Raw genomic sequence first — 16663 nt, 5'->3', positions numbered from 1 at the left:
AGTGCTGAAGCCCGAGACCTGCAAGCTAGCCAACGAGAAGGGCGAAATCCTCACCAACGCTTGGAACATAGAACAACTACGTCGCTTTTACCCTTAAATTTCCAAGCATTGTATACATTGTTTCTCGAAATACAATTAAGAAGTGTTCTTTAGTTGTTCTAATTTTTTGAGAAACCCCCCGAGCCCATCGCGGGCCTCGGCATTACGATAACACCATAAGGGAGACTCAGCTCTGCCTCTGCAGAGGTGCCCACTGCGGGGCTCGAACAGGACACGGCTCTGCCTCTACAGAACCGAGCCTCCCTTGGGGGCTACAAGGGGGACGCCCCCCCTATGTCCCACACACCATTTCTTAGTCATTTTTTGAAAAAAAATTATACGCCAAACTCTCCAGCATGCTCTGACAAAATCAATTGTGAAAAACCTAAAGACCGAAAGACTGTCTCAAGGCCAAAAGGCCGGCTGAGTCACGAGACGGCCTACGCCTCTGGGCTATGGCACTCCCTCACCACCTTTCGCTCGAGGGGCAGCTTAGGCTCCGAGGAAGTTTTTTGCAAGAGATTTGTTCAGAGACGAGACAGAGGGCAGAGGCTCGGAAATACAATAAAAAACGATTAAGAAACATAGACGCATGAGCACTTTAAGAAAGGCCTTGACGGCCACCAGCGTTATGATAGGGTAACATAATCCCTAATCTATTTACATGGCCTCTTGGGCCCAGGTCAAGGCCTAGGGCCTCCAGCATCGGCGGACGGCGTGGGAGGGATCACCTCCTCCTTGAACAGTTTGGCCACCACCGTGCCAGGGCCCTCCGCCACATCCATCACCTTCGTGACCTCCTCGTTGGCCTCCTCGTCATCATCGGGCAGACGTAGCCATCGCTGATGGCCTTGAGGTCGATGTCGATGTAGTGCGAGGCGATGATGGCCAGGGCGCGCTTGATGCCTGTGTGCAGTGCCCCTCAGAGTCGCTCGCGCACCTGGCCGCTCAATGCAATCATGCGGCTCCCAAGGGAGCTGCCTGACTAGACCCCCTCGACCTCCAACGCCTCACAGGCGGTACGGGTGGCACTCCGCAGCATGGTGTGCTCCCCGATCTCAGCCTCGAGCACCGCCTGCACCGCGATGGAAGCCTCGACAACCCGGGAAACCTCCTTCTCCAACCCTGCGCCGAGACAAGCAGGATGGGGTTAAGCGCAAATGGAAATAAGCCAAACAGGGGCTAGGGCCTACGGGACTCACCCTCGGCTTTCGCTTCCCAGTGCTCAGCCTCGACCCGAGAGGCCTCGGCTTTCTCCCTCAGGCACTGGACCTCGACCTGGGAAGCCTCGGCCGCCCTGGAAGCCACTTCCTCCAGCTCTGCATCACACCAGGGAGTTAGGGGCCAAACACAAGAAAAACAAATAAAATGAGGAGAATAGGACTCACCATCGGCCTTTCCCCTCTAGACCATAGCCTCGGTCCGGGAAGCCTCAGCCACCTTGAGGGCCTCGTCCAAGGCGCCTTTCGTCAGCTGGTGCGCACCCTGCTCCGTCCCCAACTGTCCAGCAAGGGCCTTGACAAAGGCCATCGCTTCTCTAGCCCGGGACCTGAAGGCATCCCAATCGTCGGCCACGCGGGTCAGCTCCTCCTCCAACTCCTTGACCCATGCCGCCAAAGGGGCGACCTGCTCCTGAGCCGCTGCCGCCGTGGCTTTCATATCGGCACTGTGAAGGCAGAGGTCCTCCACCTCCACGCTCTGCACCGACAGAAGCTCGTTGGCATGAGCGAGCAAGTCCTTCTGCCGCTTGAGCTGGTCCTAGACTTCCCTCTCCCATTGGAGGAACACTAACTTCCCGAGGGACCGGGTCTCGAGCTCCTGGATAGGCAGAATAGGGGTCATGCACTATGAGAAAATTCAGAAAAAGACAACACCACATGAGAAAAGAGGGCGCATACCTGGGCAACCTCGGGTAGATCGTTGGCCACGACGGACAGCGCTGTCCGCAGCGACCGCTCCGCTAGCTGGCGGTATTGCTCGAAGGTGTCCCAGCACCCCCCCTCGGCCACATCCTCAAGGGCAAATAGAGGCTCCCCCTCAGGGTCATCCTGGCTCCGCCATAAGACACGCGAGTGATCCCACCCGTGGGGCTCGGGTTGCACCCGCACGAGGGCCGAGCTTCCCTCGCCGGAGGTCGGAGCAGGCTGCTCCACGGTGCTAGCCGCCTCAACATCCACCCCCTCCTTCCCTCGGGAAGTATCGTCGGAGGAGATCGAACGGACCTCCACTCCACGGGCGCTCTCCCGCAACGGCGGCAGGCCTTGGACCAAGGGCGGTACTGAGGCCTCCGCCGCCTTCATCTCCACTTCCTGGGCCGCCAGCTTTGCTGTGCTCACGTCGGCCTCCATTGCCCCGGCCTCGGTGGTCCCGGGGGCTCCGGCCTCCACCACCATGGCCTCGGTGGTCCTGGGCACCCCGGCCTCCGTCGTCTTGGCCTCGGAGGTCCGGGGGGCCTTGGCCTCGATGGCCTCAGCGACCAAGGGTGCCATGGCCCCATCTGACCCACGGGCCTCGGCCTCACAGGGTGTAGGCGCTCCCTCCCCTGCCTATGTCGAGGCCGCCTCGGTAGCCTCTCCTTGGGTGACCGGCTCCTTTGGGTCGGCCCTCGCCGATGCCGCGCCACGTTGTATGGCGGCTCGCGCCTCCACCACCCCGTGGGCGGTGGAGCTGGGGCTCACCTTGAGCGCCTTAAGCGGCGCCAAGGAGGGCACCTCCGTAGGATGCTTCCGGCTAAAGACAAGATACTTATGGGGTCAGCATGCGACCGAAGAACGAACAGAAAATGCTGCAACTCCGCCGAAAAAAGGCTTACCTCAAGCGGGGCTGCAACCACTTCGGCACGGTGACCCTCCTCTACAATAGTGGTGGCGGCAGTGGTGGCATGGCCTCTGTATCCGCCGGTGCCGGCCGGTCCTCGCCGGACCCTGGCGCCCCCTCGGCCCTCTACGGGGGCAGTTGCGTCGCCCCCACCGCCGCCTGCTCTACCTTAGCCGTCGAGCCCACCGGGCTAACGATTCGCTTCCCTAACGCCCGCACCTCGGGCGTGTCGGCCTCGGCCCCAGAGCGGGTGATTGTCGGCCCTGAGGCGTCCTCTCCTCCTCCTCCTGGAAGCGCCGGGCTACTCGCCGACGCCTCGGGCGCTGTCTCCCCAACATCGGGGAGATGGTCCAGGGGACCCCGCCCAACCTTGCTCTCGTCATCTCTGCCCGAAGAATCCTCCGACAGTGACGGCGACGGAGACGCCTCCACTGGGAGCCCGTCCTGCCTCTGCTGCCGGTGGTGCTTTTCTAGTTCCTCGTGCTCAAGGATCTTCCTCGTGCGCTTCACCACCTTGGTGTCCTTCTGCCTCTTCTGCGCCTCGCGCGTGCGCCCGGTTGACCGCCCGCCGCCTCGCATTCTCAGGAACGGGCAGCGGGGAGTCTCGCACATCCCTCATCCCCTGCAGGAACGGTGAACACGGTTAAGGGAACAGGAAAACGGTGAGGAACGGGGAGGCCTCGGGGGCTGCAGCGGCGCGTGACTTACCAGCGAGAGGAACACCCGCGACGGGCGCATCACGATGGGGGTCAGGCCACCGCTCCTCAGCTTCGCCTCCACCATCTCCCTCACCCGACGAAGAATCTCCCCGTCGAAGAGGGTGGAGGTGGACATCCGGATGCCCTCGATCGGCTCATCCGGTCTCATCTCGAATAGGCGCCGCCGCCGAGCCATCAGCGGCAGCACCCTCCGACGGTGGAAGGCAGCCACGACCACAGCCGCAGTAAGGCAGCGGCTCCACAGCCTCTCCAGCCCCTCCAGGAGCGGCTGCAGCTTGGGCTGATCCTCCCTCTGGACGCCATACTTCCACTTCTCCAGATAGCTCTCCATGATCCGCCCAGTGTAGGGGGGAAGCCCGCCGTCATCATTGCGGAGATAGAACCAGCTGGTGTACCAGCGGCGATTGGTCGACGCAAGCTGGGCTGGGATGTAAAGGTGCTGACGGTCCTAGCACACTTGGAGAGTGCAGCCGTCAGCCCTCACCGCCTTCCTCGTGCCCGATGTGCCTGCCGGCTTGGTGGTATGCCCTGCCCGGAAGAGGTGGAGCCACAGCTCCCAGTGGGGGGCGATCCCTAGGTACCCCTCGTAGACGGCGACAAAGATGGCCGCCTGCGCTATGGAGTTGGGGTTGAAGTTGTGGAGCTCCACGCCATAGTAGTGCGGGAGCGCCCGCATGAACCGGTCCACCGGCAGGGTGAGACCACGCTAGTGGAAGGACACGAAGCTCACAACGTAGCCGTCGCGGCGCCTCGGCTCCGGCTCGCCCGATAGGGCAATCCACTCCGGCCTCTTGGGGTCGGTAACCGGACGAAGGAGACCGTTGTAACACCCTGGTGTTGCATTGTAATGTTTTGCTGAAACATTTCGTAAGCATCTGATTTATGTGCATTTGTGTATGACAGGCTCTTGAATCAATGTTTGGCTTGGAAACATTTTTACGATACGGGAAAGCATAAGGTTATGTTTCATGTCACATAACGCGTTTATTACCTTAATCGAATTATTGTTAATGCTAAATGTTATAAAACGTTTTGTGAATGACGATAAAAAGGTTGCGACCGATGACATGGATGGCTAGCACGTACGTCCTGGGGGTCGGGTTTGGGGTTTCGACGCGAAACCTTTCAAATCAACGTCCTCCGCGTATGTCTTTTAAGTGGTCGACGAAGCCATCTTTGGCATTAGTTGTAGAACAATTGGCTTAAGAAGTAGAGCAAGGTCGCGACTGATGGTGATGGCTAGGTGTACCCCTTTTCGCATCGAGCAATTGGAATAGCGTTTGGAGCGCGGCGTACTCATTTTCTAGCTGCTTTAAAAGTCGTGCACATCACTGACCGGGCTCTGGGCGTGGTCACCACCCTGTTGGCTTGCCAGCGCGCTCTGCCGCGCGGGCCAGAGCCACTACGTGCCCAGCTGCGCTCGCTGCGCCGTTCACGCGAATGACCCGCGTGTCCTGACCACTGCTCGCTGCTGCCCGCCTGCGCGCTCTGCCTTGCTGCTGCACGCCTCGCCAACCGACGCATGGCGCCCGGACCACCGACCGTGCTCTGCCTACACCTTGCCCTGCCCCGCTGTGGCCGTGGTCGGGTGGGGTCCCACGTCCGTGTCACTAGCGGCTGCACTCGGCACCGCTCCGTTGACTCCCTTGGCCGCTTGCGCGTTAGAAGACTGCCGCTGCGCTATCGCCTCGGTGTCGCATCTGTCGTGTCCTTGTCTGACGCCGGCCGTAGACGTGCCATGCCAGGGCTCGTCGTTTGCTGCAGTGGCCGTGCGGACGGCTGTCAAGAGCATGGCCTAGGGTTCCCCATGGCCAAGCACGGCGGTACCTTGCGTTGACGACCGTAGGTGAGCCATGCCGAGCTGTGTGTTCCTCTGTCTCCGCTGTCCCCTTGCCGCCGTCACGTTTCCTTCCAATTCATCGATGTGGTTGCACCCCGTTCTAATTGGTCTTGCCCGCAGCTCCGTTGGGTAGCCGGTAACCCGTCTCGCCCCTCATAGCAGCCTGTAGCTCTGTCCTGTGCGCTAATTTTGAAGGGCCGAGCTCTCAGGCCATTAAGACCCGGAGTGCTGCGCCGTCAGCTTTCATCGCCACCATAGCCGCTCGGCCAAATTCCTCGCGCCACTAGCCTCCCCTTCCGTCGGTTGTCACCATGCTTGCCCTATCCTAGACCCTACTGCCGTAGTGCATCCCGTGGCACGGCCGTGCCATTGCCATGCTCTGCTGCACTCATCGCGCGCACATGGCCGGCTTGGCTTGAGCCACCTCCGATCGCTTCTTCACGTCTTCCTGTTCCATGGTGAGTCGCTGGTACTCGTCCACTCCTTGTTTGGTCTCGGCAGTGCTGTTGTTCACCAAAACGGCATCGCCGTCCTTGTAGGTTGCCCACCATCGTGGTCCATGCTCGCTGCAACGTCTCGGCGCCTGTGTCTCCGCCCGGTGGTTTGCGTTCACACGTAGGTGAGTATCGGCCCTTTATTTTAGCATGGAGAGGGCCGGGGTGGCCGACGTAGGCGTCCAGTGCCGCGCCGTCGCGCCGGTGCGTGCTCTGGATGGCCAGGGACCTCCTCGCGGTGAAGAAGAAGAAGTGGGAGGGTGCTGGTGTAAAACGGTAGACTAGCGAAACAGTACCGTAGAGCTCGTAGCAAATGCTGGGTTCATCGGGGGTGTTCGTGCATTTTTGCCGACACGCGTAGGCCTCTCCCGTCGCGGGCCGTGGCCAGCTAGGCCGCGCGTACGCGCATGGGCCACGCTGCTCGGGTGTGTGCGCCGTGCAGTCGTGGGCCGAGGCCACGCGTTTTGGGCCGCGAGGCCGGTTTTGGTTTTCTCTATTTCAGTGTATTAGAAATTGTTTATCTATTTAGGTTATGAGCTGAACTCCAATAATTAGTAGTAAATTGCATGGTTGTCCAAAAATAGCGAAACAAAGTTTGGTAGGTTCGCAAAAATGTCGCCTACCTATTAGTACAGTTGGTTCCCCATTAGTGGTTAGGATGGTAGGCTCATAAGCTTGAAGTAGAAAGCTTAGCGGTATATCGATCTTTAATTGTAAGGTTTGTTGTGGTAAATCGATGATAACTTTAGCTTTGAAATCGTTACCGTGGGTTCCTTAGGCATTTATATACTTGCTGTAAAAATGGTAACCATAGAGCGAGTTGTTTAAAGCCGTAATTATTAACCTTGCTTTATCGTAAACTGGCATTAGGAGTATGAACATCTATAGTCATCATATGAATGTAGGACGCGGTCATACATGTTAGTAGTACTGGTATATAGCTTAGACTTTAGTAGGAAGACCTCGCTTAGTAATGTAATAGAGGTACTTTTGCATTGAGAATTGTTGTTGCCATAGTGTAATCATTGCATCGTCATTTCATGTAGATCACGAACAGGTAGACTTCGTACCCGTCGGTGATCCGGAGTACGACGAGGTGATCGAGGAGTACGAGGAGGAGCTTTTCACACAGGAGGGAGCCTAGGAGCCTGTTGGTACTGACCTTGCTGACCCGGCACCTGCCCAAGGCAAGCCCCGGTGCATAACCCCTATTTTTAAATGATCACTGAATATATTTATATGATATGCATTTACGTTACAGGCATTTTATGGAAACTACATGCATAGATATATCCACCCTGAGTCCTACTAGTGTAGGTCGAGTAGCTGCTATGCTCAGGATGTCAGTAGCGTGAGTAACCTGACGTTACTCGCAAATAGGTGATTACACTATAATACCATGATGAAATAATGGGATGGAAAAATGGTGACCGGACAGGGATGTGGATTTGATACTGGTGGGTGTGAGGGGTTGTGTCCTGCGGCCAACAGGGCATAGCCCGGTTACACTTTTTCCCTGTCTGTGTCGATTAAGGACCGGTCGTTGCATATTACTCTAGGCAAGTCACAGACTTTTATCCCGAGCACATCCTTGGGTATGGGCGCAGGGAAGACTTGCTGCTCTCTTGTCGCGGATCTGGCTCTTTCTGGACCAACTGATGGGAAGAGGAGGTGGTGGAGGTCCTTGCGCCGCACTGAGTCCGGGATTCAGAGGTGGGGGCTGGGAGTCCAAGTTTGGACGGGGACCTGGACACCCAGGATAGGAGAGTGGTGGGTTAGTCCCGCTTGTGCCTGGGGTACAAGCGGGGCGTGTGTCTTCGGGGCACCCAGCTGGGCACATTGATTCGCGAATCGCTAGGTTATCCGGTATGGCTTGTCTGCGGTTTAGCACCGTAGTAAGAACTAGAAGTGGAAAAGGAGAAGAAACAGAATCGATTGCTCAACTCTTGCTTAAAAGTAGCACAGGTGCTTATATAGATTGACTAGATAAAAACTTAATACGGCTGATGATAATAATATATCAATAAGGACTCACTATTAGTACTGCTTTTGGCTAAAAGAGAACCAGCAACCATAAAGCCTAGCATATTCCTTGGAGTCGGGAAAGTATTCCCACTATCGGATAAGTCTTGCGAGTACATTGTGTACTTAGGTTTTATTTACCCCTATTGCAGGTGATGCTTGAGGAGTTTCTTGTGTGGAGGATCCATCTGGTGGGCTCAGACGGAATCCTCGTTATCTTATCGCTAGATGTTATCTTTTAATATTCCGCTGTTTATCATTCCGAACTCTATGTTTGGTATTGTAATAATGTACTTTAAGAAACTCTAATGTATGAGATGGACTTGTGTTGTAACTCATTTTCATTATTGGATCCTTGGGGAAAAATGTGGATCTTTTGGGTTCTCCCTCTGGGTGTGCCCGACGGATACCGCTCGTGGTAGTTGCTTTCGGGGTGCTTAGTGTCTGGTGGAAGACTAGCGCCTCCGTAAGTACGCTATTCTGGGTGGTTCTGCCACAGTTGGTACCAGAGCCAATAATGGTCATGAGTTCCTCACTCTTTTACAAAACTAAAAGTTGACCAACAAAAGTTTTGCGAAAAGTAGGATGCAATTAAGTAAGTTATGTAAGTATAAGCCCTAGCTATATGGTATATCTAGGATAGCGGCACTGGTTTTACCTAATCAGTTTTCTGCAGGTACACTGACTTTCGTTGCGTAAGAAATCGCTTAGTATACGGAAAGTGAGTGTGCGAGGTGCCAAAAATTTTACGAACGCCGCTATATTCTGGCTTGAGTGAACGTATAGGTCGAAGCATGCATCATTTAATAGCATCTTACTTGAACTAGGACTCCCCCTTCACGTATAATGAAAGTAGTAAATTGGTAGGACTAACTTAATGAATACCTTAATAAATGTGATGCCATCTCTTTAATCCCTAGATTCTAATCGGAAGGGTGTCCTAATGGATGGTTCATCTCTCTTACAGATGAATCTGAGGTCCGGATGTGGGAGCACCAGTTCGGGAGCAGCCAATGAGGGCCATGGTGACAGTGCTCGGGCCTTTGAGCGTGACAACGAGGGAGCTCGGGAGGTTCCACCTTTGGTTCCTCATCCTTTCCTGCCACCACCACCGCCTCCGCCGCTGTCCGCCGCAGAGGTCATGGTGGAGTTGTTGGCTGCTCATCGGGAGTCAGCCGCTGCTCGACAGGAGACTGCTCGTGCCTTGGAGATTATGGCATAGGCCGTCGCGGGTCTCGCCCATGGAGGCCCTGGAGGAAACGGTGGGAATGGGGGTGGTGCTCGCCGTCCTGAGGGACAGTCCTCTTACCAGGACTTCCTCAAGACCCACCCACCCACGTTCACGCCATCGGATGATCCGTTGGAGGTGGAGCACTGACTTTGCATGCTGGAGCAGAAGTTTTGGCTGCTCGGAGTGGCCAACGAGCAGAAGGTGCACTTTGCGTCCCAGCAGCTTTTGGGGTCCGCAGGTGCCTGGTGGGAGACTTTCCAGGCCGCGGAGCTGCCGGATCACCCGGCAACGTGGCAGGAGTTCTCCACCGCCTTTCGCGAGTTCTTCATACCTGCTGGCGTTATCCACCAGAAGGTGACCGAGTTCATGGAGTTGCGTCAGGGGAGCAGGACGGTAATGGAGTATGTGAATCAGTTCAACCACTTGGCTCAGTATGCTGGTAGTCAGGTGGACACGGATGACAAGAAGAAGGATCGCTTCTTTCATGGTCTCACTCCTGCTCTACAGGAGAAACTGTACCTGGGGAACTATCAGACCTTTGGGGCTCTAATGAACGCCACCATTGCTCTTGAGGGTTTTCAGCGGGCATCTCAGGTGGATTGGAAGCGGAGGAGGGTGGCAGCTGGATCCTCCAGCCACCCTCATGCTCAGAAGGTGCAAATTGTGAGGCGGGGGTCCTATCAACCATCCGGCGGGCCTCTGTTCCGGTCACCCCAGCAGACCTCACAGACTTCCGCTACTCAGTACAAGGCACCTCAGCAGTAGGTGCAGCCCCAACAGACTCAGGGACAGCAGGTCCCACCTCGTCAGGGATTAGGGAACAAGCCTGGTGCGTGTTTCAAGTGTGGCAAGGAGGGCCACTATGCTAGGGAGTGTCCTCAGCAGCAGACTGCTCAGCCGTCTGCAAATTCCAGGCTGATTAAGAGGACTTTCATCAAGAGGAAGGTGCCCAGCAGATCTGGTCAGGTGCACTTCATGGGTGCTCAGCAGGTTGTGCAGCAGGAGACAGTTATGGCTGGTATGTTTACCATTGAATCCCATCCAGCTTTGGTGTTGTTTGATTCTAGTGCATCGCATTCCTTTATGAGCATGGGGTTTGTAGAGCGGCACAACTTATCACTTGTGGCTATACCGTATGCCTATAAGATCCGTACTTGTGGCTATACCGTATGCCTATACTGTAAGTTTGGTATTAGCCACCCACACTTACCATCTACAGTTCATGATAATGCCTGGGCAGGGCATTGATGTTATTCTTGGGATGAACTGGTTGCGGGTGTATGGGGTAGTATTGGATATGAAGAGAAGAAGTGTAGAGTTACGGCTTCCATCTTCTAAGGATAGGATGTCTCTCATCATACCCTTAGAACCGGTCTTACCTGTTGCTGCCCATGCTGAAGCCGTCCCTAATCTTACCTCCATTCCAGTAGTATGTGAGTTCCCACATGTTTTCCCTAAGGATCTTCCTGGATTGCCACCGGACCATGAGGTAGAATTCTCCATTGAGCTTGAGCCTGGTACTGCTCCTATCTCCAGATGTCCGTACCGCATGGCTCTAAGAGAACTAGCAGAAATGAAGAAGCAACTGGAGGAGTTGATGGACAAGGGTTTCATCCGCCCAAGTTCTTCACCCTGGGGTTGCCCAGCGATTTTTGGGAAGAAGAAGGATGGTACACTGCGGATGTGTGTGGATTACCGCCCCCTCAATGCGGTAATAGTTAAGAACAAGTATCCCTTGCCCCGCATTGATACTTTGTTTGATCAGTTAGCTAGTGCCATGGTGTTCTCGAAGATAGATCTCCGATCGGGCTATCATCAGATCAAGATCAGGCCACAGGATATATCAAGGATAGCTTTCTCTACTAGGTATGGGCTATATGAATACCTAGTGATGTCTTTCGGCCTCACCAATGCCCCGGCTTTCTTCATGTACCTGATGAACTCAGTTTTTATGCCGGAGCTAGATAAGTTTGTGGTAGTTTTCATTGATGACATCTTAATCTATTCCAAGAATGAGAAAGAGCATGCCCGCCACCTCCGGATAATACTGACTCGGCTAAGGGAGCACCAGTTGTATGCTAAATTCAGCAAGTGCGAGTTTTGGCTTGATCGAGTGCAGTTTTTGGGACATGTGTTGACACCTGAGGGCGTTTCTGTGGATCCCAGCAAGGTGCAAGATGTATTAGATTGGAAGTCTCCAAGGTTTGTGCACCAGATCTGTCAGTTCCTTGGGCTAGCTAGATACTATCGACGTTTCATCCCTGATTTCTCCAAGATAGCCCAGCCCATGACTAAGCTGCTCCAGAAAGAAGCTAAGTTTGTTTGGAGTCCAGCTTGTGAAGAAGTTTTTTAGTCCCTGGAGACTTTTCTGACCACTGCTCCTGTGTTGGCTCAACCTGATATTGAGAGGCCCTTTGATGTTTACTGTGATGCCTCGAAGACGGGATTGGGGTGTGTGCTTATGCAAGAAGGGAGTGTGATAGCTTATGCTTCGCGCCAACTGAAGAAGCACGAGGTGAACTACCCTACCCATGATTTAGAGCTAGCAGCTGTAGTTCACTCTCTGAAGATTTGGAGGCATTATTTCTTGGGCAACAAAGTGCATATCTTCACTGACCACAAGAGCCTTAAGTATATTTTCACTCAGTCTGAGTTGAACATGAGACAAAGGAGATGGTTAGAGTTGATCAAGGATTATGATTTGGAAGTCCACTATCATCCAGGAAAAGCCAATGTGGTGGCTGATGCTTTGAGTCATAAGTCGCATCAGGTTGAGGAAATACCCTTGTCACTCCACCACACTGAGGTGCTAGCTTAGATTGCATTAACCTTAGAATTGCTGGAGCAAATTATTTAGGAATAGAAGGGAGATCACGAAGAGATTCCTCATATCAAGAAGTTGCTAGCAGAAGGGCGTGGATCTCATTTTAGCATTGATGAGCAGGGAGTCGTAAGATACAAGGATAGACTGGTAGTTCCATCCAATGAAGAGTTGAAAAGAAAGATTTTGCAAGAAGGTCATCATTCCAAGCTGTCTATCCACCCTGGTAGCAACAAGATGTATCATGATCTGCGCAGGCTGTACTGGTGGTCATACATGAAGCAAGATATCACCCAGTTTGTTGCGGAATGTGACACTTGTGGCAGAGTCAAGGCAGATCATATGCGTACTCCGGGATATCTGCAGCCCTTGCCCATTCCTGTTTGGAAATGGGAGGATATTTCCCTGGATTTCATTGTGGGTTTACCCCGCACCTCCTCTGGTTTTGATTCTATTTGGGTCATCGTGGACCATCTCACCAAGTCTGCCCACTTCCTTCCGGTGGACACTAGATACAATGCCAAGAAGTATGCGAAGTTATACTTTGATCGGATTGTGACCCTACATGGAGTTCCTCTCACCATCATCTCTGATAGAGGGTCAGTTTTTGTCTCTCGTTTCTAGGAGAAACTCCAAGAGTGTTTGGGTACTTGTCTTCTTAGGAGTTCGGCATACCACCCACAAACGGATGGTCAAACTGAAAGGGTGAACCAGGTGATCGAGGATATGCTGCGGGCTTGTACCATCTCTTTTCCTGAGAAGTGGGATCATTGTCTGAAGCTGGCAGAATTTTCATATAATAACAGCTATCAAGAGAGTATCCGCATGGCGCCATTTGAAGCTTTATATGGACAAAAGTGTAGGACGCCACTAAACTGGGTTGAAGTAGGAGACCGTGGGTACTTCAGGCCTAATTTTATAAAGGAGGCTCGAGAGAAAGTGAACATAATTCGTGAACACTTGAAGTCAACTCAGAGTCGACAGAAGGCTTATGCAGACAAACGAAGAAGGCCTTTGGAATTTGTAGATGGGGATTATGTGTATCTCAAAGTATCTCCTATGAGAGGAGTACATCGGTTTGGTGTCCATGGCAAGTTAGCCCCTTGGTATGTGGGTCCATACAAGGTGTTGCAACAGTGTGGCCCCGTTGCTTATCGTCTCCAACTCCCTGAAATTCTCTTGGCAGTTCACAATGTATTTCACGTCTCGCAACTGAAGAAATGCCTATGAGTTCCTGAAGAATCTGTGGAAATAGAAGGACTTCCGCTCCAACCTGATCTGTCCTATGTGGAGCATCCTATAAAAATCTTGGATGAGAAGGAGAGAGTGACTAGAAACAGGGTGATAAAGTTTTACAAGGTACAATGGCAAAACCATTCAGAGGACGAAGCCACCTGGGAGCAAGAGAACTACTTAACAAAGCATTACCCCCATCTCCTCTCTGGGTCGGATAGTTAGTTTTGCGCAAAAATGTACTCCATACCCTTTCTCACTAGGCACATGAAATCTCGGGTCGAGATTTTGTTTTAGGGGGGTAGATTTGTAACACCCTGGTGTTGCATTGTAATGTTTTGCTGAAACATTTCATAAGCATTTGATTTATGTGCATTTGTGTATGATAGGCTCTTGAATCAATGTTTGGCTTGGAAACATTTTTACGATACGGGAAAGCATAAGGTTATGTTTCGTGTCACATAACACGTTTATTACCTTAATCGAATTATTGTTAACGCTAAATGTTATAAAACGTTTTGTGAATGACGATAAAAAGGTTGCGGCCGATGACATGGATGGCTAGCGTGTACGTCCCGGGGGTCGGGTTTGGGGTTTCGACGCAAAACCTTTCAAATCAACGTCCTCCGCGTATGTCTTTTAAGTGGTCGATGAAGCCATCTTTGGCATTAGTTGTAGAACAATTGGCTTAAGAAGTAGAGCAAGGTCGCGACTGATGGTGATGGCTAGGTGTACCCCTTTTCGCATCGAGCAATTGGAATAGCATTTGGAGCGCAGCGTACTCATTTTCTAGCTGCTTTAAAAGTCGTGCACGTCACTGGCTGGGCTCGTGGCGCGGTCACCACCCCGTTGGCTTGCCAGTGCGCTCTGCCGCGCGGGCCAGAGCCACTACGTGCCCTGCTGCGCTCGCTGCGCCGTTCACGCGAACGACCCGCACATCCTGACCACTGCTCGCTGCTGCCCGCCTGCGCGCTCTGCCTCGCTGCTGCACACCTCGCCAACCGACGTGTGGCGCCCGGACCGCCGGCCGTGCTCTGCCTGCACCTTGCCCTGCCCCGCTGTGGCCGTGGTCGGGTGGGGCCCCACGTCTGCGTCGCTAGCGGCTGCGCTCGGCACCGCTCCATTGACTCCCTTGGCCGCTTGCGCGTAAGAAGACTGCCGCTGCGCTGTCGCCTCGGCGTCGTGTCCGCCGTGACCTTGTCTGACGCCGGCCACAGACATGCCATGCCATGGCTCGTCGTTTGCTACAGCGGCCGTGCGGACGGCTATCAGGAGCACGCCCTAGGGTTCCCCATGGCCAAGCATGGTGGTACCTTGCATTGACGACCGCATGCGAGCCATGCCGAGCCGTGTGTTCCTCTGTCTCCGATGTCCCCTTGCCGCCGTCACGTTTCCTTCCAATTCACCGATGCGGTTGCACCCCGTTCCAATTGGTCTTGCCCGCAGCTCCGTTGGGCAGTTGGTAACCCGTCCTGCCCCTCATAGCAACCTGTAGCTCTGTCCTGTGCTCCAATTTTGAAGGGCCAAGCTCTTGGGCCATTAAGACCCAGAGTGCTGCGCCGTCGGCTTTCATCGCCACCATAGCCGCTCGGCCAAATTCCTCGTGCCACTAGCGTCCCCTTCCATCGGTTGTCACCATGCTCGCCCTATCCTAGACCCTACCGCCATAGTGCATCCCGTGGCACGGCCGTGCCATTGCCGTGCTCTGTTGCACTCATCGCGCGCACGTGGCCGGCTTGGCCTGAGCCACCTCCGATCGCTTCTTCACGTCTTCCTGTTCCGTGGTGAGTTGCTGGTACTCGTCCACTCCTTGTTTGGTCCCGGCAGTGCTGTTGTTCACCGGAACGGCATCGCCGTCCTTGCAGGTTGCCCACCGTCGTGGTCCGTGCTCGCTGCGACGTCTCGGCACCTGTGTCTCCGCCCGGTGGTTTGTGTTCGCACGTAGGTGAGTATCGGCCCTTTATTTTAGCATGGAGAGGGCCAGGGTGGCCGATGTAGGCGTCCAGTGCCGCGCCGTCGCGCCGGTGCATGCTCTGGATGGCCAAGGACCTCCTCGCGGTGAAGAAGAAGAAGTGGGAGGGTGCTGGTGTAAAACGGTAGACTAGCGAAACAGTACCGTAGAGCTCGTAGCAAATGCTGGGTTCATCGGGGGTGTTCGTGCATTTTTGCCGACACGGGCAGGCCTCTCCCGTCGCGGGCCGTGGCCGGCTGGGCCGCACGTACGCGCATGGGCCATGCTGCTCAGGTGTGTGCGCCGTGCAGTCGTGGGCCGAGGCCACGCGTTTTGGGCCGCGAGGCCGGTTTCGGTTTTCTCTATTTCAGTGTATTAGAAATTGTTTATCTATTTAGGTTATGAGCTGAACTTCAATAATTAGTAGTAAATTGCATGGTTGTCCAAAAATAGCGAAACAAAGTTTGGTAGGTTCGCGAAAATGTCGCCTACCTGTTAGTACAGTTGGTTCCCCATTAGTGGTTAGGATGGTAGGCTCATAAGCTTGAAGTAGAAAGCTTAGCGGTATATCGATCTTTAATTGTAAGGTTTGTTGTGGTAAATTGACGATAACTTTAGCTTTGAAATCGTTACCGTGGGTTCCTTAGGCATTTATATACTTGCTGAAAAAATGGTAACCATAGAGCGAGTCGTTTAAAGCCGTAATTATTATCCTTGCTTTATCGTAAACTAGCATTAGGAGTATGAACATCCATAGTCATCATATGAATGTAGGACGTGGTCATACATGTTAGTAGTACTGGTATATAGCTTAGACTTTAGTAGGAAGACCTCGCTTAGTAATGTAATAGAGGTACTTTTGCATTGAGAATTGCTGTTGCCATAGTGTAATCATTGCATCGTCATTTAATGTAGATCACGAACAGGTAGACTTCGTACCCGTCGGTGATCCGGAGTACGACGAGGTGATCGAGGAGTACGAGGAGGAGCTTTTCACACAGGAGGGAGCCCAGGAGCCTGTTGGTACTGACCTTGCTGACCCGGCACCTGCCCAAGGCAAGCCCCGGTGCATAACCCCTATTTTTAAATGATCACTGAATATATTTATATGATATGCATTTACGTTACAGGCATTTTATGGAAACTACATGCATAGATATATCCACCCTGAGTCCTACTAGTGTAGGTCGAGTAGCTGCTATGCTCAGGATGTCGGTAGCGTGAGTAACCTGACGTTACTCGCAAATAGGTGATTACACTATAATACCATGATGAAATAATGGGAAGGAAAAATGGTGACCGGATAGGGATGTGGATTTGATACTGGTGGGTGTGAGGGGTTGTGTCCTGCGGTCAACAGGGCATAGCCCGGTTACACTTTTTCCCTGTCTATGTCGATTAAGGACCGGTCGTTGCATATGACTCTAGGCAAGTCACAGATTTTTGTCCCGAGCACATACTTGGGTATGGGCGCAGGGAAGACTTGCTACTCTCTT

The 16663-nt window shown here is 53.5% G+C and overlaps 1 protein-coding gene across 1 annotated transcript; it reads right to left on the bottom strand.

Annotated features, from left to right (window-relative positions):
• Window positions 1–1024: 1024 nt before the first annotated feature.
• On the bottom strand, window positions 1025–2528 carry LOC136523496 (uncharacterized). Its single transcript, XM_066517161.1, has 4 exons — window positions 1938–2528; window positions 1524–1737; window positions 1242–1358; window positions 1025–1164 (listed from the first exon to the last, which is right to left on the bottom strand). Exons 1-4 carry the CDS (start codon window positions 2526–2528, stop codon window positions 1025–1027), a joined length of 1062 nt encoding a protein of 353 aa, XP_066373258.1.
• Between the last annotated feature and the right edge of the window lie 14135 nt (window positions 2529–16663).

This window comes from Miscanthus floridulus, chromosome 18, assembly GCF_019320115.1.
Source record: "Miscanthus floridulus cultivar M001 chromosome 18, ASM1932011v1, whole genome shotgun sequence".
NCBI classification, from domain to species: Eukaryota; Viridiplantae; Streptophyta; class Magnoliopsida; order Poales; family Poaceae; genus Miscanthus; species Miscanthus floridulus.
Note: the sequence above shows the minus strand (reverse complement) of the source record. Positions and strands in the feature narration are given on the sequence as shown.

Excerpts from the sequence above, each read along its gene's own strand:
- LOC136523496 (XM_066517161.1), bottom strand. The coding sequence starts at position 2,528 with ATGGCACCCTTGGTCGCTGAGGCCATCGAGGCCAAGGCCCCCCGGACC. Across the intron at positions 1,738-1,937 it reads ATCTACCCGAGGTTGCCCAG|AGCGTGGAGGTGGAGGACCT; the intron begins GTATGCGCCCTC and ends CTGTCGGTGCAG. Across the intron at positions 1,359-1,523 it reads ACAGTTGGGGACGGAGCAGG|AGCTGGAGGAAGTGGCTTCC; the intron begins GTGCGCACCAGC and ends GGTGTGATGCAG.